Here is a 19,055-nt window from a genome sequence, read left to right as displayed (position 1 = left end):
TTCAGCATGGAGAGAGCTACCCCGCTGCCCTCATAATGCACTGGGTATCACATGATAACACTATTAATCCTATTGAAGTGGCACGAGCAACCATGAAATGGCCGTCATTAGTAAACATGTAGAATCTGCTATCAGTAAGCCTGATGCCCAGGTGTCTCCTCAGTGCATCAGGTTAGTCGCGTGGGTAAAGCGTTCACCACGTCACACAGATTTGATTTCCACATGGACACAGACAGGGTGAAATCGGTTTAACGTCCCGTTCCAAGATTATTGCACTTATATAGAGCTGTGCATGCACGTGTGTGGCTGCTTGAAATAGTCCAGACTTATGCTTGTTTTATAGTGCTAGCCCACTGAGATACCATGCTGCAGTTTAACATGGATATCCCACCTAGACACAGAATACGGACCTCGAGTCCACAGTTGTTGTTTTGTCAATTTTAGTACATCTTTTTATGTCACAAGCAGGGGAGAGAACTACCAACATTCACCTCTCTGGGCCGACACTTCATCCAAAACATATTTTGTTCAACAAGAAAGAAAACACAAGACCATATTTTGTTATAAAAGTTTATTCGAATCAGATCACAGTGTTGACTTTCCTCTGTGTTTCAAACATTATGCTTCAACAGAACCATAAGGTCAAGTGCTTTTCTCACAAAAACACTTGAAAAGCAGACAGGGGCCGACCCCAGGATTTGGCATTGTATATCCCTAACATAACAAAGACAACTACAGTTGATGACAGTACACATCAAGGGGATAGGACTCTACAATCCAGACAACCATATCTTTGATAATAAGCGCCTTAGTTTTGCACATTCCCCAACATGGGATATAGTGTATTATCACATATTCCTCATCAGGGATTCATAGTGTGTTATCACATAATCACCATCAGGGACATATAGTGTATTATCACATATTCCTCATCAGGGGGATATTGTATATCATCACACACAATACCAGGAGTTAAATACATAGTTCCAAAACTCTATAATTCAAATTCCAGACTGAATAATATTCAATATAGTGATTATCTGGCGTTTATTACACAAATATGGTTAAGTCAAATAGGGAATTATGCTATAAATATACAAAGAGTTGAAATCTGAGGACCGCTAGGGGATTCCAGCTGTCATTTAGCACCATGAGAAAAGAGTATTATAACATGATTAAAATATCTAGACTTGGTGAGGATTTCGTTACAAGTGGTTGCTATACTGACTCCTATACAAGCCTTGTCATCGGGTAACTTTAGAAGCAAAATAACAATGTCAAAAACACATATGTTCAAACAATATTTTTTTCACTCAACAATGCACTACAATAATCACGTATTGTCTACTTGATGAGTAGATATTTTGCTTATGCCATTCCAGGTGTGCCGTAACAATATTTTGCTTTTAAAGCCAACCACATTGGATTACATTTTGCCAACTTGTGACAATATAATTTGAACAGATGACAGGTACGTTTGTATGAGTTTATACATTTCATTGCTTAAATCTACACCGCTGAAATATGTACAGTCAGTTTCTATGCATATCTATAAACAGTGTCTCAATATACTGAAAGGTCATAAATAGCTATATCAGAATCTAACAATATATGTTTAGCATGTTTCCATAGCGATCTTAAATCTGTTTAATTGTTTCAAATTATTCTTAAAATTTAATAGTCTTGTTCATAACAAGCATTACTCCTGAATTATTAATTTCTTTAAAGTTACATTATTTCAAAGTATTTAAATTCAATAATTAAAAGAACATTAAGCATGTTAAAACTATAAAATGCTGATTGGATTCATAAAAGAAATACAAAAAGTATAAAATTGAGGTCCACAATAAACATACATGTCATAAAATGCCGCCAATATTATGATAAAACATTTCGAGTTCTTCAACAGAATAACATTCGACTGAGCATCAGAGCATGGGCTCTCACCTGTTCTACAATTTGAAAATACCTAAAATTATGTCACGTATAGACTTAGTTACCCTCATCATTTCTTACCATCTAGACATGGCCTAACATTATAACCACCCACGGCATCGGATTTCACATCTAAGGGTCCTTTGTTTAGTATCCTAAGATCGAAAATGCAGCCATTAAAATTGTGTTCCACAGCTCCATCCGTCATGCCTTCCAACTCGGGAAGACCCCCTGAAACATTAGGAATATCATGATGCATTTTCAGGCCAGGCAATTTAACATAAAAACATAAAATAGATAAATCCTTCAGTGTTTGTTAAGTTGGGACTTAACCACTGGCCCATGAAGGATTTGATGTGATGTTTGTTGTTAAACGCACACTCAGCAATATTCCAGTTATATGATGCCGGTCTGTAAATAACCAAGTCAGGACTTCCAGTGATTGACACCATGAGCATCGATCTAAGCAATTGGGATACGATGACTGGATCAACCAAGTCAGTGAGCCAGACAACCCGATCCTGGGAAAAGCAGTGGCGGATCTAGACGGGGCGTTCTAGGGATGGCCACCACGCCGCTTTTTCCATCTGGAGACATTTTGTATGTGCATTGCCTATCATCATAACATTAATTATTGTTGACTTGCTTGTTAAGTGGTTAACATATAGTGACATATAGTGTTTGGGACCCCTACCCCACTCCCACACCAACACACACTCACACTGAAGTTACAAATGGCCCAGTGGAATCACCACTTTTTTTAAAATCCTGGTTCCACCCCTGAAAAGTAAAACTGCATCATGGCATGTGATCCATATGGGAGAAAGAGGCACCGGTGACACTGGACTTCATGTTATCCATTGGGGGTGGCTAAACCCGGGCAAAGGAACATAGTCGGAGAAACAGCGGATCCTGGCATCACCAGACAATCCAGACAATTGATGATTGATATCATGAGCAACGTCAATCACTGTACTCTGAAGACCTATTCTCACCCTCTGTGTGGTGTGTGTGTGTGTGTGTGTGTGTGTGTGTGTGTGTGTGTGTGTGTGTGTGTGTGTGTGTGTGTGTGCGCACGCAAGTGTGTGTGTGTGTGTATCTACAGGAGACAAGCATGTGTCACGTACCCAAGTAAATATTGCCCTTGACGTTGAGGACCTGGAGAGGTCCGACAGAAGCACCAATCACTGGGGGGCCAGCATCAACAGTCAGATTTCCTGTTCGGCCAAGCCTGGAAACAGAGCATGGTTAAATTAGGAAAAGAAAATGTTGGCCATTATTTCTCAGCTTAGATATACATTGAAACACTGTCCCAAACTCTGCTTCTCAGATCATTAGGAACGGCTAATTATACGACTGTAATGATAAGTTTACATGTCATGATTTACTGGGAACAGTACCATCCCATTTAACTGGGCACATGAAAATTATATGAGTGAAGTTCTGTCACGTAGTAGCACCAGTTGGCAATCTCATTAAAATCATATCTTAGTTCTCGCTACCGCTAGACAAATATCTGAGGACATCCCATTACGAGTCATGTCAGACCGACCTTGCACGAACTTTGATTGACCAATGGAGTGACTGACAAGAAGTCGACATTAGCCAATCAGAAGGCAGCTTACTCGTGCTTAACGGCACTAATTTCAAATTGGCGACTACGCTTCGAAACATATTTTGACAAATTCTCGATTAAAAATTTGAAACCTGAACAAAAGAACATTCTGGAATGGCTATTATATGGTCTAGATTGTATCGATTCAGTCGTTAACCCCATAACTATCGTTTGGAATACCCTGTGTAAAAAGTTTTCGAGGATGCATGATTAGAAATCACATTCCGACTGTCACTTTCAGGATCTGGTAAGCGACGCTCTGATTGGTCGGATGAAAGGCCGTTCTGAAGTGACCCCTACTGGGATGTCCTCAGATCTTTGTTTAGCGGTAGCGTGAACTAAGATCTGATTTTAATGAGATTGCACCAACTGGCATCTTTGGGTTAAAACAAATGACTTTGTGATTTTGTATCTGCACATTATATTGGCATAAGGCTCCATATTCACTAAGAATCCTCCCACTGAAGGTCAGTATATATTCTGGTGGACAATCTCATTGAAGTGAGATATTTGTGACACAGAGCTATTGATACTGCCATAAGCAAGGGACTTACCTCTGAGCTATGATTTTGTGTGAAAATCCATCATCAATTTGTGAAGTAGATCTTATAACAGCTTCACCACTACCTAACTCGTACCTGAAACAGACATACAGGATCAGAATGTATGGATGGATGGATTGATGAAACAGACACACAGACAATATTGGACAGAATCAGAATGGATGGATAAATGGATGGATGGATGGATGAAACAGACACACAGACAATATTGGACAGAATTATAATGGATGGATGGATTGATGGATGAATGAATGAATGAATGAAACATGCAGACAATATTGGACAAGATCATACCAAATGAATGAATGAATGAATGAATGAAACATGCAGACAATATTGGACAGGATCATACCAAATGAATGAATGAATGAATGAATGAATGAATGAAACATGCAGACAATATTGGACAGGATCATACCAAATGAATGAATGAATGAATGAATACCATAAGTAAGTACCACTCAATCCAAGTTAGTCACCTCTAAAGACAACCAATCAAGGTCCAAATGAGAAGGAAAGGTCTTCAAGGTCTCTCTAGAGATTTATTCATGTGTGACCATGCATGTGGTCCTATACATCATTTGATTTGGCTGGAAATAATATTTAACTGTCATGATTTATATCCTAAGTAGCTGCCTCGAACATGAATCTTCCATGTAACCTATGTTTTGTTTGTTGTTTAACATCGTTGTTGTTTGTTGTTTAACATCACACTCAGCAATATTCCAGCTACTGACTACAGCCTGTCAAATTCTGAACCAGACAATCCAGTGATTGATAGAAGCAGCATAACGCCGACCATCAGTCAACCAAGACACCTAACGATCTGGCCCATTAAGTCGTCTAATGACGAGGATGGGTCACTGGGTCCCCCTCCCAGCCAGCCTCCCCTAGGGACGTTGCCAAGGTCATTACCTAAATTCTACAAAGCCATCTTGAAGAACAAGGGCCACGTAGTCCCCGCCGCGGAGTGAGGTGGTCGGCTCCTGGCCCTGCCAGAAGAGCAGGCCATTAGACTCGACCGTCTTCACCGTCATCTCGAAGGACTCCCCGGTCTGGCGGCCCTTGTGGGGCAGCAGCTGCTTAGGGAACTCCACATACCCATCACCGGTCACCTCAAACGATGTGTGCACCTCAATTTCTGAAAAAGATTTGCCAAATGTAAACTCAATCATACATTCCTACAAACCTGTTTTGAATAGTGCAAATCTTGAAATTAACGCGACCGTGAATTAAATGCGAAAAATGAGAGTGGTCTTTGCTCGCATTATTAATCATTTCATTTATATCAACAATAACACATTTTGGATAGCTTCTAGTACTTCCAGTGACGAAGCTTTGTCTTTACTCAAACATATTAAAGTCAGAAGGAATGTTTGCACAGTGAGAATGAAAAGTGAACATTTGGGATTCACAGTGTAACCACGGAGTCCTCAATAGTTGTCATTAAACAATAAACCATGTGACTAACCACAGTCCGGGTAGTCCTGTGGGTACCCGGGTCCGACTCAGTACCCACCCAATCCAAGTACCTGAGTTACCTGTCCCGGCCTACTGTTTCAGTATGATGCCATACAATCAGCATATTCCAGCTATATGACAGACGTCTGTACATGACTGAGTCTGGACCAGACAATCCAGTGATTGACAGTATGAGCATCTATCAACGCATACTTTGATATGATGAAATCCATCAACCACATCACCAAGCCTGATCAAAGAGCATCCTATAAGTTACAAGGATCCATTCCAACCAACTGTGTTAATGAAGAGCTGTTGACGAACATACCTGTATCACAGCTTGTGCCGAAGTATCCCAGAGGACAGTCACACCTGTAGCCGCCATTGTAGACGCTGCAACGGCCTCCATTCTGACAGGGTGATGACGTGATGCAGATGTTGATTTCAGTCTCACAGCTCTTGCCTGGACAAGTGAGAGAAGGATTTCACTGTTGCTCCATCAACATTGCCACCATGCGTGGTGGGGGATAAGATAAATTAACATTATAAAGTGAAGTGATGTTGGTGATCTGACTGGGGCCCTGTTCCACAAAACAATATTAGTCTGACGACTATCATAAGTCTTTGTTTGTTTGTTGTTTAATGACACACTCAGCAATATTCCAGCTATATGATGGTGACCATAAATAATCGACCAGACAATCAAGTCATTGATACCATGAGCATCGAGGCCCATATTTCTGCATTAGAGGCCCATATTTCTGCATTGGAGGCCCATATTTCCATTGGAGGCAAATATTTCTGCATTGGAGGCCCGTATTTCTGCCCTGAGGCCATAATGTCAGACTACAGGCCTATATTTCTGTCCTCTAGGCTTATATGTCTGTGGGACTCCTAGGTAGGGATGTTTAAGTGACCATGACCAAGAACCTACCTGTGTAATCCGGAGGGCAAATGCAGCGATAGTCTGTGAGGGAAGTCTCCTGGCAGTCGCCTCCATTCTGACAGGGCTTCCTGTCACAGATGCCGCGGTCGCCGCAGTCGTATACGTTAGCACTCTCAATAGCGTCCTTCAACAGGTCGATGTTGTTAGTGTTGATCCTCAGCTGAGAAAAAATAAGAATTATAAAATTAGCTTAATGAGTGATATATCCATCTGGAACAAAGACAAGGAAACATTATAAATGGATGACGTGGACAAACTCTGCTCTTGGCACCACCATGTTCATGAATGTGGGCCAGTTTGATTTAACACCACTTTGAACAGTATTTTCATTATATCTTGATGTGGGAGGAAAGCCTGAAGTGATGCAGGTCTTAGACGTTTGGTGAACACATGAAGACAGGTAGGGAGATGACAAACTAAGAAACAGAAACAGGGCGAATCCTCATTCGAACCCACAATAGTTTTCTAGAAGCTGACTCCGTCGATGACTGAGCCATTTAGTCTCCAAGTCTTGCGTGATTCTTAAGATGAGTAAAAGTGAACTGAGGACATTTTCAAACTCGGGCCCAACAGGGCATCCATCGTAAATAACAATCCCATGTTGAATACGTTTCAGCAGTTCACAGTGACCTTCACCTGGAGTTACCTCCCTTAATATTTTCTGGCATATGATGAAACAAACCTCGCCGATACATCCAACAAATCCGGGAACTTCTCCAACAAAAGCAGACGCAGGTAGCACTTCCTGTGGATCAACTCCACCCAGATATAGGGGGCGCTTCAGGTTCAGCCCGATTGTACGGCCAGATGCGGTTCCTGGAAGAAACATCATCCATAATCCTCTAACATAAAAACACTTTCCTAACGACTACTCAAGTCCCAATAAAACTTATGATACTATTTGTCTCAAATCTGAAATTAAGTTCCAGTTTAATTTCAAATTTGCATTTTCCTCCTTTCATACAATTTAATGACCTCAAGCATAGCCAGTGTTTATTCAATTTCAATACTGAATTTCTCCATCATTTCGTTATATTAACTGTTACATGTGTATATATTAAACCTTTACCATTCATAACAATATATACTTATAATTCAAAACATTCAAATGTATGAATACAGTGAGCTTTGTCTATCAAGTAAATCGTCATATATAATTTTCTTTGACCTTGTCATGGTCTATTTAATGCCAAATCCAAATTTTGATTTTTTTATGTTTTGAGACATTAACTTCCAAAACAGTTTTTCTAATCAATTGTGAAATATTTCTACCTTAATGACAATTTTGAAAAATGTAAGTGTCTTATAAAAATAACAGAATTTTTTCAAGAAGCAAATTTTTCTCAAACTCGTTAAAACAAAATTGTTTGAAAGGATAAAACCTTTTCTATTTGAGTATTCTCATGTAAATGTTCACTGTATTCTATAATACTCCAGCACCATGTAACGTGTTCAAAGGAGAAGATATTGAGTGGTGTGGCAGTGCAGAGCCTGGCACCAGAGCAAGCCATCTATAGCAAGCGAAGCAACAGCAACAGCAACAGCAACAGCAGCAGCAACAGCCAGTTTATGCACAGTCAACATGCCAGTACAATAAATACAAATAAATACAATAAATACAATAAAATCAAGGTGAAGTACAATATTTACAACATCTAACAAATTTATTTTAAAAAATCCAACACATCAGTTTTACACCAAACTGCCCGAAATAATGAAAACATAAAAAATGTGCTCAAATAAATTTGAAACATTCCTAGCTTGGATAAAATAAATTTGAAACATTCCAAGCTTGGATGAAATAAATTTGAAACATTCCTAGCTTGGATAAAATAAATTTGAAACATTCCTAGCTTGGATGAAATAAATTTGAAACATTCCTGGCTTGGATGAAATAAATTTGAAACATTTCTAGCTTGGATAAAATAAATTTGAAACATTCCTAGATTGGATAAAATAAATTTGAAACATTCCTAGCTTGGATGAAATAAATTTGAAACATTTCTAGCTTGGATGAAATAAATTTGAAACATTCCTAGATTGGATGAAATAAATTTGAAACATTCCTAGCTTGGATGAAATAAATTTGAAACATTCCTAACTTGGATAAAATAAATTTATTCTGAAATATAACAGCTTGGATCAAAGTAGTTTTAAACTAAAATATTTTTGATAAAAAAGTTGAAAATACATATGACATCCAGATGAGCGGTCTGTGTTGACGATGAGAATAAAGTAGCAGATGGGTCAAGGAGAAACACAGTGAAACTAGTATGACCCGATGGGAGAAGTGTTCATCTACATGTCTAGCACCAGGAACCAACTACACTCAGGAGTTGCTACACAAGGCCACTGTTGTCGTCACAAAGTCTACATGTGGTTGGTCAACATGACAGTCAGCAATATCGCAGCTAGAAGCCATTCACAAAGCGTTCAAGCCTGGACCAGTCAAACCATCACGGGACTGTCATCAGCCATGCTGTAGAAGCAGACACAGATGGGTCATAACTGGTCAGTGTGGTCAACTGATAAATTAATATTCATTTCCATTTTAGTCACCTCAATCACATGTGGGTTTTCGCACTGATTCTTGACGTGAAAGCGGGGTTGAAATCATTAAAATAAAATTTAGCCCTTTAATCCTGTATGATGTAAGAGTATAACAACTTAGCAACTAACACGTAGCAAGCAATGCACATATAACATAGACATGCCAAGCGTATTCCATGCAGGTTAATAACACCCATACAGCATATGTAGATCTATGCAGTGTGCCCATACATTCAGTACAACATCTGGCATGCGTTAGTCGGAATCCCGATATAAGAATAATGAATGATGGGACTGAATTAGTACTTTTCCTGTTCCCATTGCTTTGTTTCCTGTATTTATGTGTCATGCATGCACTTATATAATATGATTTTGTAATATTATCAATAGCCCTCTTTCCAAGTACAGATTGTTTTAGGCCAAGATGAAAGGTTTGATGAATATTTGTCGATCGGGTACAGCAGGTTTTACAGAAAGAGAAATATTTCATTTTCCAAAATGTTCAGACTTCATAAATAATGACAACAACCATAAATCAGATTCTTTACTATAATTTTTTCCAAAATACTTTTTAATGCTCATGAATAATACTGTAACCATGGCAACTGTCTATGGTAAATGGTCACAACAATAAAAACTTTCAATAAAAAACATCACCATTTTGCAAACGTTTGATTAATCTTGTAGAAATAGTAACAGCTTCCATGGCGATGGTTTCAAATCTTTAATAATGGCCTCATGCAATTCACATCATTTTATCTTGTCTCGACAAATGTGACATGTTGACATCAGTGGACTAGTCCATCCATTAGGCTGGGACTGTTTACCACTGATGAAGGAATGAGATGGTGGGAAGGTGTTGCTGCTGCAACCTAACATGAGTGATGGGTGACAGACGTCCCCACTTCAGCATCTTCCTGATGCACCAGGACAAAGGGACAACGACAGATTGGTGATGAAAAAGCGACACATAAGCCTTAGTAAACAAAGAAGTCGAGATTATCTAGCAGCTTGGCTATATTCTGTATGACACAAAGTGCTTGAGCCGTTACGATCTCACTCATTTCAGATACCACTGACGTTCCCTGTTTGTCCTGAATGTCAAGGGCAAGGACACAAAGGGACATAATCTGGAAGGAGTGAGATGCTACCTTGAATTGCCCATCACTGCATAACACAGAACATAGGGTTATTAGAAGTGAAGCGAAACGAAAAAATCTCAGATGACGGAACATAAGTGACAGTGACGTGGACAGAAAAAGAAAATAAATGAAGCAGCAAAATCAAAAATATTGACTCGTTTTTTGGCCAGTGAAATTTAAAAAAGATACCTCTGTTATAAATATCACCACGATCCCGTCTAGAATAGTAGGCGTAATAGTCGTAGCTATTCCTAAGGCGTTCTGCAGCGGTAGAAAATAAAATCATGGAAAGGATAGTCGCCTAATCAACCATCCACGAAACAGATGACTTTCACTTGCTGGAGGAAGGGAGAGTGAGTGAGTGAGTGAGTGGGGTTTTAATCCCTAGTCAGCAATACCACAGTCAGGTGGTCGATAGTGGGAGCATCCTACAGTGCTGTAGGACACATGCTGAGATGGTTCGCGAGGTGGTCTACCATCCATGGTCCTGATACACAGCAGCCATTTTGACCACCCGATCCCCATATTTGTCGTCTATTCTGACAAGCGTAGACCCTTATTGGCATCAGAATCTATAGTGTGAGGATATACATTGCGACTGGGGGCATAATGAGATAGTTTGTGAGGTGGTCTACCATCCAAGGCCTAGCAGCCATTTTGACCACCTGATCCCCATATTTGTCGTCTATTCTGACAAGCACAGACCCTACGTGGCCCCAGAATCCCTACAAGGGCGGCTGAAAGAAGGAGTGAGCTATACAACACAACATGGAGTCTATGTATAGTTCCATCAAACTAACATCTTCAAAACTATTACGTAAATTTATCACTTTAAATTAACACTCTACAAAGCATATAAACATTACAAGATATTCTTATCTGGAAACCCTAAATGCATTTATGCAACAATCATGCACCAGAGAAGGATGGAAATCTCAATATGAATACAGAAATCTTATTATGAAAGCAGAAATCTTAAAATGAATACGAAAATCTAAAAAAACCAATTATTATAAAATTACAAAAATGTTTTGCTTAATATTAAAATAGAATTAAATGTCAGGCCACAACAGATTAATTATTTGTTCTTCGTTGTTTCCGGTTAGTTAAAAACTTGGAGTTAATGGACACCCTTGTTTCATAATAACAAAATCTTTCTAAACTATTCCTGTTGATGTTTCATAACAAATTGCATCATATCTGTTTTAAGACAAGCCGAGTGTTGACATTATAGTTTTTTTATAAAGATGCTGCCGGCAATGGAGTATGAGTCACACACAGATTCATTGGATTTGTTTTAAAAAGAAAGAGGCAACAGTTTCCGAAGAATAATTAATTTATTAGTTGTCGCCAAACATTATTAATTGAACAGTATTTGACAAAGAGATTTCCAACCAGTCACTTATCCACTGAGCCCAGCAATGTATTATTGCGACTTCCTGCGGAAAGATGTCCTGTTTTGTTAAAGAATTACCTACCGAAATCTCAAGCAGGTTTAGGCTTTCTGCCGAGCCAAAGGCACATGATTCAAGAATTTCAACACAACAGCGACATCATCAAGAATACCCCATTTGAAAGATTCCAACTTCGTTACTGAGCAGTCATGCAAAGCATAGACTATTAGTTATAAACTTGTCATGAAGACAACTATCCTCACGTTCTAAAGGACTTAAGGCTATATGTAGGGTCCTGTCTACATGAACTCAGGGTAGGGCGGAGTTGAAAAGGGTTTAACTTGGAATAGGGGATAATAGGGTCTGCCCTAGCTAGGGGAAGCTTCAACAACACTAGCTACAAAACACAACCCTGAAAATAAGGCTTATGTCAAACGTCTTGAGGTCAAACAGTGATTGAAGCAAAAATCTGACAATTCTTTACACAGAAGTATCTAATGTTAAGTAGGTTTATGTTAAATTACAATATCAATTTCAAAGACAATGTATACAGATTATCGACCATGATTATCGACCATGTAATGTCACGCCAAGAATTCGAGTATTGGAGAATACGAAGAATTAGCACACTATTTGACCTCCTTGTTATATACCAACTACTAAATGGCCAGACTTACCGTTAACAGGGTCTTCGTTGTTGACAATCAGCATCCCTTCGTTGCCCTTCCTCTCCGCGACAACCATTGTCCAGTCGTCAAGACGCAGAGGGTTACGACTCCTCAAGACAGCGGGTCCTAAATGCAGAAGGTGAAGGGTGAAGTGGTGAAGGGTAAGGAGCATTGGAGTCAATCTTGTTTGAAATACTTCAATACTTCAAGACTTCAATATGCTTTGTGTTTATAGAGATATTGTTTGTTTGTTGTTAATGCCGCACTCCAGCTATATGACGACGGTCTGTAAATCATCGAGTCTGGACCAGACAATCCAGTGACTGACATCATGAGCATCGATTTTCACAGTTGGGATACAATGACATGCATTAACCAAGTCAGTGATCCTGACCACCCGATCCCGTTAGTGCCCTTTTAGACAAGCATAGTCGCTTTTTACGGCAAGCATGGGTTACTGAAGACCTATTCTATCCCAGATCTTCATGGGTCTCATTCACTGCAACACAAGCCGTGTCCTCTCAACTAACCCTAACCCTAACATTTAAATGTTATCATCTCGACCTCAAAGGGCGGTGGGGTGGCCTAGTGGTTAAAGCATTCACTCATCACGTCGAAGGCCAGGGTTCAAATCTCCACATGGGTACAATATGTGAAGCCCATTTCTGGTGTCCCCCGCTGTGATATTGCTGGAATATTGCTCAAAGCAGCGTGAAACCCTACTCACTCAATCGACCCTAAATAAGTAAGTTAATTTCTTTGAATAACTAAATGATATTCCACATGCATGTGCTCAATTTCACTGGGCGAGATAAATGTCCGCTCGCAATATTTGTTCTGGATGTGGCACTGATCATAGTTGACAAAGCCACCATAGAGAAAAAGATTCATATGCAGTATAATAACAATTCGTTCATCATAACATGTGATGGATCGAGTGCCTGTTATTATGTTCTCACCTGATCCGGTGTCAAAGCGGAACTCGAGGTAGCCATCTTTGATCATGATGGCCATGAAGTCACCGCGGCCGTCCTGCTGCTGTGCGTTGTAGAGGATGAGGCCGTCGTCAAGGGAGCGGGGTTTAAACATGAGGCTCATCTGCACCTGCAGTAATCCGTCCTGGATGGTTGGGTAGGAAATGAAGGACGTCCTGTTGAACGACGGGTCGATGATGTCGACATCTGCAGAAAGCATACACATTTGGATGTGTGAGTGAGGAAGGTCTATATTCAATATGAAATATAACCCAGGTGGTCAATGGTTACAATAGCCTAACCGAAGGGAGTCATAATGGTAGCATATGTGTGACTATCTATATCATCAAGTTTGCCATGTATTGGAACAATAACACTGTGAATGTGTTTGTATTCCAGAATGTCATGAGTATTCAACAATGAAACCAAAAAATTAATTCTTTTAAAAAAAATAATCAAATCACATTTTTAAGGCACTTTAAGGGAGACCAGCCATTTGGGTGTACAGGCTGTCGTAGCAAATTTGATTGAAGTCATTCAAAATAATTCCAAGATCATTTCAGTGGCTCTCAAACAATCCCTGTGAAACCAAGGCCCTCCGTTCCACAAAGCGATCCCATACTCCCATAACCCCCAGTAACTCCCATACTTTAACATAGACTTATGATGGTCGTCGTGCTACGATCCCTGTGTGAGACATTGTCTTACATCGCTCGCAGGCTGTCCCCACACGTCCAACCGGGCAGATGCAGTTGAAACCAGTTGGTCCAGGCAAGTCGTAGCAGCGACCCTCGGATCCACATCGGCCTGCAAACAGTGAGTGAGTGAGTGAGTGAGTGAGTGACAGCTGCATCATTAACAATCAAGTTTGTTTATCAGGCAACGTGGGGACTCATTGAAGACAGTGTTGACTTCTGGACTTGAACTTCTTTGTTTGTTTATTGCAGGGGCCTGTGTACTGACTGACCTGGGATCACACACTGGTGGACTCCATTGACAAACATGGGTACTGGGGACCTATTCTATCCCGGAATATACTCTGGGAGACAAGTATGGGTACTGGGGACCTATTCTATCCCGGAATCCACTCTGGGAGACAAGCATGGGTACTGGGAACCTATTCTATCCCGGAATCCACTCTGGGAGACAAGCATGGGTACTGGGACCTATTCTATCCCGGAATCTACTCTGGGAGACAAGCATGGGTACTGGGGACCTATTCTATCCCGGAATCTACTCTGGGAGACAAGCATGGGTACTGGGGACCTATTCTATCCCGGAATCTACTCTGGGAGACAAGTATGGGTACTGGGGACCTATTCTATCCCGGAAACCACTCTGGGAGACAAGCATGGGTACTGGGGACCTATTCTATCCCGGAATCCACTCTGGGAGACAAGTATGGGTACTGGGGTACTTCACCGGAATCCCCACGGGGAGACAAGCATGGGTACTGGGGTACTTCACCGGAATCCCCACGGGGAGACAAGCATGGGTACTGGGGTACTTCACCGGAATCCCCACGGGGAAGAAAAGCATGGGTACTGGGGTACTTCACCGGAATCCCCACGGGGAAGACAAGTATGGGTACTGGGAACCTATTCTATCCCGGAATCCACTCTGGGAGACAAGCATGGGTACTGGGACCTATTCTATCCCGGAATCTACTCTGGGAGACAAGCATGGGTACTGGGGACCTATTCTATCCCGGAATCTACTCTGGGAGACAAGCATGGGTACTGGGGACCTATTCTATCCCGGAATCTACTCTGGGAGACAAGTATAGGTACTGGGGACCTATTCTATCCCGGAAACCACTCTGGGAGACAAGCATGGGTACTGGGGACCTATTCTATCCCGGAATCCACTCTGGGAGACAAGTATGGGTACTGGGGTACTTCACCGGAATCCCCACGGGGAGACAAGCATGGGTACTGGGGTACTTCACCGGAATCCCCACGGGGAAGACAAGCATGGGTACTGGGGTACTTCACCGGAATCCCCACGGGGAGACAATCATGGGTACTGGGGTACTACACCGGAATCCCCACGGGGAGACAAGCATGGGTACTGGGGTACTTCACCGGAATCCCCACGGGGAAGATAAGCATGGGTACAGGGATACTTCACCGGAATCCCCACGGGGATCTGGGATGTGATGAGTACCTGGGAAGCAGCGTTCTCCATGCACTTGGCAGCGTTCACCAGCCCATCCTTGAGGACACAAGCACCGGTAGCCATAGGGGTTGTTGTAGGGCTGACAGGACCCTCCGTTGAAGCATGCTCCGGGCTGACAGGCCTGGTATTGTTGAATTCCGTACACGTCGATCGCATCTCCGCCAAGGTTCAGAGGGACACCCTTCAGTTTCACCTCGCTCACGGTACCTAGACAAGCAGCAGTTCTTACAGTCATGGTTGCATAGACTATGGATGTTATTTTGGATGTAACAATACACCTACCTCACGTGTCGACTTATACATAGCACTATGCCTACATTTCACCATTTCTGCCTGAAATACCCTATGGACATGATGTCAACAGTTTCATAATGTCCGACCACTCTTTAAAAAGTCCTTGCTAGGCATTTAGAAGTTGGTAGAACATAAATAATGACACCATCAACTTCTGTTATTCTTTGTCACGATGTTTCAGAGCTACTCCCTACTCCTTCATCAGGAGAATGATGATGATTCATTCACGTGATGACGGAGCAGGAAGTAGCTCTGAAACATTGTGAAAAAGAATAAACGAAGATGCTATCTATAATTAGTGTCCTGTATTTACACTCACTAGTAAGGCCAACAGATGTACAGTGGCCGACCACTCCCTTACAAGGTCAACTGCTATCAATTAAGTGACCGACCACTCCCGTACAAGGCCAACTGCTATCAAATGACCGACCACTCCCTTACAAGGCCAACTGCTATCAAATGACCGACCACTCCCGTACAAGGCTAACTGCTATCAAATGACCGACCACTCCCTTACAAGGTCAACTGCTGTCAAATGACCGACCACTCCCTTTCAAGGCCAACTGCTATCAAATGACCGACCACTCCTTTACAAGGCCAACTGCTATCAAATGGCCGACCACTCCCTAACAAGGCCAACTGCTATCAAATGACCGACCACTCCCTTACAAGGTCAACTGCTATCAAATGACCGACCACTCCCGTACAAGGCCAACTGCTATCAAATGACCGACCACTCCCTTACCCACAAATCCCTTGGAGAATCCAGCTGCCCTGGGGATGCTCTGGAAGTTTGGCACACCGCCAACGTACATGTTCTCCAAGAGGTCCAGCCCCTCAAAGCGCCCTGGAGCTTCACCATAGTAGGCCGGCTCGTCGTTTACAATCATTGTGCCTGGAGGAGAGTTGACAATCATCAGCAATTCACAGATAACGACATCACACCACTCATCCCAGATGAGGTCAATCATCCTAGATGAGGTCAATCATCACAGATTAAGTCAATCATTAACGGTTATTCAATTGTTACAGATGAGGTCTATCATCACAGATTAAGTCAATCATTAAAGGTTATTCAATTGTTACAGATGAGGTCTATCATTACAGATTAAGTCAATCATTAAAGGTTATTCAATTGTTACAGATGAGGTCTATCATCACAGATCAAGTCAATCATTAAAGGTTATTCAATTGTTACAGATGTGGTGTATCATTACAGATTAAGTCAATCATTAAAGGTAATTCAATCACAGGTATGAAGTCAATCATTACAGATTAAGTCAATCATCCCAGATGAGGTCAGTCATCACAGGTAATTCAATCATGACAGGTAATTCAATTGTTACAGATGAGTTCAACCATTACAGATCAATCATCACCGGTAACTCAATCTTTACAGATCAAGTTAATCATAACAGGTAAAGTCAAACACTATGGATACGATGAATCACCACAGACAAAGCCAATTGTCTAAGAGATGATCTATCATCACATAGACAGAAAATCATCATAGATAAAGCCAATTATCAAAGATAAAATGAGTGACGCTGTCAAATCTCTACCCCCCTCCCCCAAATACATACAAATATATAAAAACATTGGAAAAAAAATATTAAAAAAAGAAAAAAAATGTTTCCCGCTTGCTTTGGAAAAATTAAACTTGTGTGGAGATATACGAAGTAATTAGTTGTTGGTGAATAGTATATATGATATTGTATTGGTTCACTACCATTCTTCCTGTCTCTCTTGAACTGCACGGTGTTCCATGTGTTCATCTGAACAGGGTTGTTGCCACGGATAATAGCAGGACCTGAGCCCACATCGAAGCGGAACTCTGGGTAGGCGCCGTTCAGACCGAAGCACATGAAGTCTCCAATGCCAGTGTTATATTGGCCGTTATACATGAGCATGCCATCGGTTGCCTCAGGGCGGAAAGACATGACGATGTCGAAGTTGAGGTACACATCCTGGAGAGGCTGGTAGCTCATGTAGGAGACGGGATTCTGGGGGAAGTATGGAACCAGTGCTGAAACATACAAAGAACATTTAAATACTAGTCAGGGGACAACTTATCAACATCATCAAAATTGTTTGACAGCTTCAATTACCTTATTCAACGTAATAAGAGCCCTGCTCTAATAAGTGCCCACTGTGATATTTGCTAATATATTGGCTAGTGAACAGTCCCAATTATCACCCCTTCCGATTGATCAATGTACAAAAGACTTATTTATTCGTGTATAATACGCACTCCTGTGTTATATGTACCCTTAATTATGTCTGTTGTGTATAATACGCACCAACTTTTCTTTTGTACCATTTCAGGCTATCAGCATAAACCAGAAAATGTACAATCTTTAAGCTCTGGGTTTTTTCTCATCACAATTATATTCTAATAAGTGCCTCCTATTTCTAATTTTGAGAGCACCCTGGGCACTCATTACGTCAAATACGGTACATCACAATTACATAAAGGGTAGATCTGTATTGGGATTATTCCACACAATGCCTGCTTACATCACAGATATTTTCAGAAATGCCGATCAAGTGAGTGTGAGTGAGTTAATGCTTAACGTCACATCGACAATATTTCAGCCATATCGTGACGAGGCCCATCAAGGGATCTATGCAATGGCAAATTCTATTCTCAGCTCCCTGTGGAGTAAAATATATGTTTCTAGGTTTCTTTCATGGTTTGTTTGTAACATACAAGAAGACTATGACATTAAAGGTCAATCAATCATATCATAAAATACAAAGCTGTGATCACAAAGAGTCAACTAGAAACAAAAACATATCTTCTCAAGTATGTTCCTGAATAAGAAATAAGATGCTATGAATCCTTACTTCACGCATGCATAAGTTACTCAGGGTTCAGATTAATAGTAACATGTTAGCATGGTTTTATGCCGCTTTAAGCAATATTCCAGCAATATAACGGTGGGGGACACCAGAAATTGGGTTTCTCACATTGTACACATGTGGGGAATCGAGCCCAGGCCTTCAGCCTGACGAGCGAACGCTTTAACTACTAGGCTACCCCACTGCCCCCTAAGATTCTATTGGCTGGGCAAGACTTACCACCAACAATGAGGACCACTGGAATTTGAGCAGTTCCGTATCTGTTTGCAGCCTGGCACATGTAGGTGCCTCCGTCCTCTTCTCGTACTCGGGGGATTTTCAGCTCACCGTCTGTGATCGTGTGTTCTCTGTTCACAAAGCACATTTACTAGTTCAGAAATTATCCATTGCTTCAGTATATTATTCTGCCCAAGAAACAACTAAACGATGGCAAAGAATGCATTATCCAGGGATTTATCACTAGTCCAATAGCA

At 41.1% G+C, this 19,055-nt stretch overlaps 1 protein-coding gene across 18 annotated transcripts in view; it reads right to left on the bottom strand.

The window, feature by feature from the left end:
- Positions 1 to 562: 562 nt before the first annotated feature.
- Positions 563 to 19,055, bottom strand: part of LOC139471385 (basement membrane-specific heparan sulfate proteoglycan core protein-like) — a 231,766-nt gene continuing 213,273 nt past the window's right edge. For 17 of the 18 annotated variants that reach the window (XM_071253730.1, XM_071253735.1, XM_071253736.1 and 14 more), the window contains 15 exons: positions 18,802 to 18,929; positions 17,450 to 17,746; positions 16,466 to 16,615; positions 15,415 to 15,633; positions 13,957 to 14,055; positions 13,234 to 13,455; positions 12,284 to 12,400; positions 10,402 to 10,473; positions 7,203 to 7,336; positions 6,509 to 6,680; positions 5,903 to 6,037; positions 5,029 to 5,254; positions 4,105 to 4,188; positions 3,063 to 3,166; positions 563 to 2,166 (listed from right to left, as the gene is read on the bottom strand). In XM_071253730.1, the coding sequence (XP_071109831.1) occupies positions 2,006 to 2,166; positions 3,063 to 3,166; positions 4,105 to 4,188; positions 5,029 to 5,254; positions 5,903 to 6,037; positions 6,509 to 6,680; positions 7,203 to 7,336; positions 10,402 to 10,473; positions 12,284 to 12,400; positions 13,234 to 13,455; positions 13,957 to 14,055; positions 15,415 to 15,633; positions 16,466 to 16,615; positions 17,450 to 17,746; positions 18,802 to 18,929 (2,320 nt within the window). In that variant the 3' untranslated portion in view covers positions 563 to 2,005. The remainder of the gene's footprint in view (positions 2,167 to 3,062; positions 3,167 to 4,104; positions 4,189 to 5,028; positions 5,255 to 5,902; positions 6,038 to 6,508; positions 6,681 to 7,202; positions 7,337 to 10,401; positions 10,474 to 12,283; positions 12,401 to 13,233; positions 13,456 to 13,956; positions 14,056 to 15,414; positions 15,634 to 16,465; positions 16,616 to 17,449; positions 17,747 to 18,801; positions 18,930 to 19,055) is intronic. The other variant, XM_071253731.1, reaches the window with a different exon arrangement.

Source organism: Haliotis cracherodii, unplaced genomic scaffold (assembly GCF_022045235.1).
Source record: "Haliotis cracherodii isolate W230 unplaced genomic scaffold, xgHalCrac1.p SCAF_22, whole genome shotgun sequence".
NCBI classification, from domain to species: domain Eukaryota; kingdom Metazoa; phylum Mollusca; class Gastropoda; order Lepetellida; family Haliotidae; genus Haliotis; species Haliotis cracherodii.
Note: the sequence above shows the minus strand (reverse complement) of the source record. Positions and strands in the feature narration are given on the sequence as shown.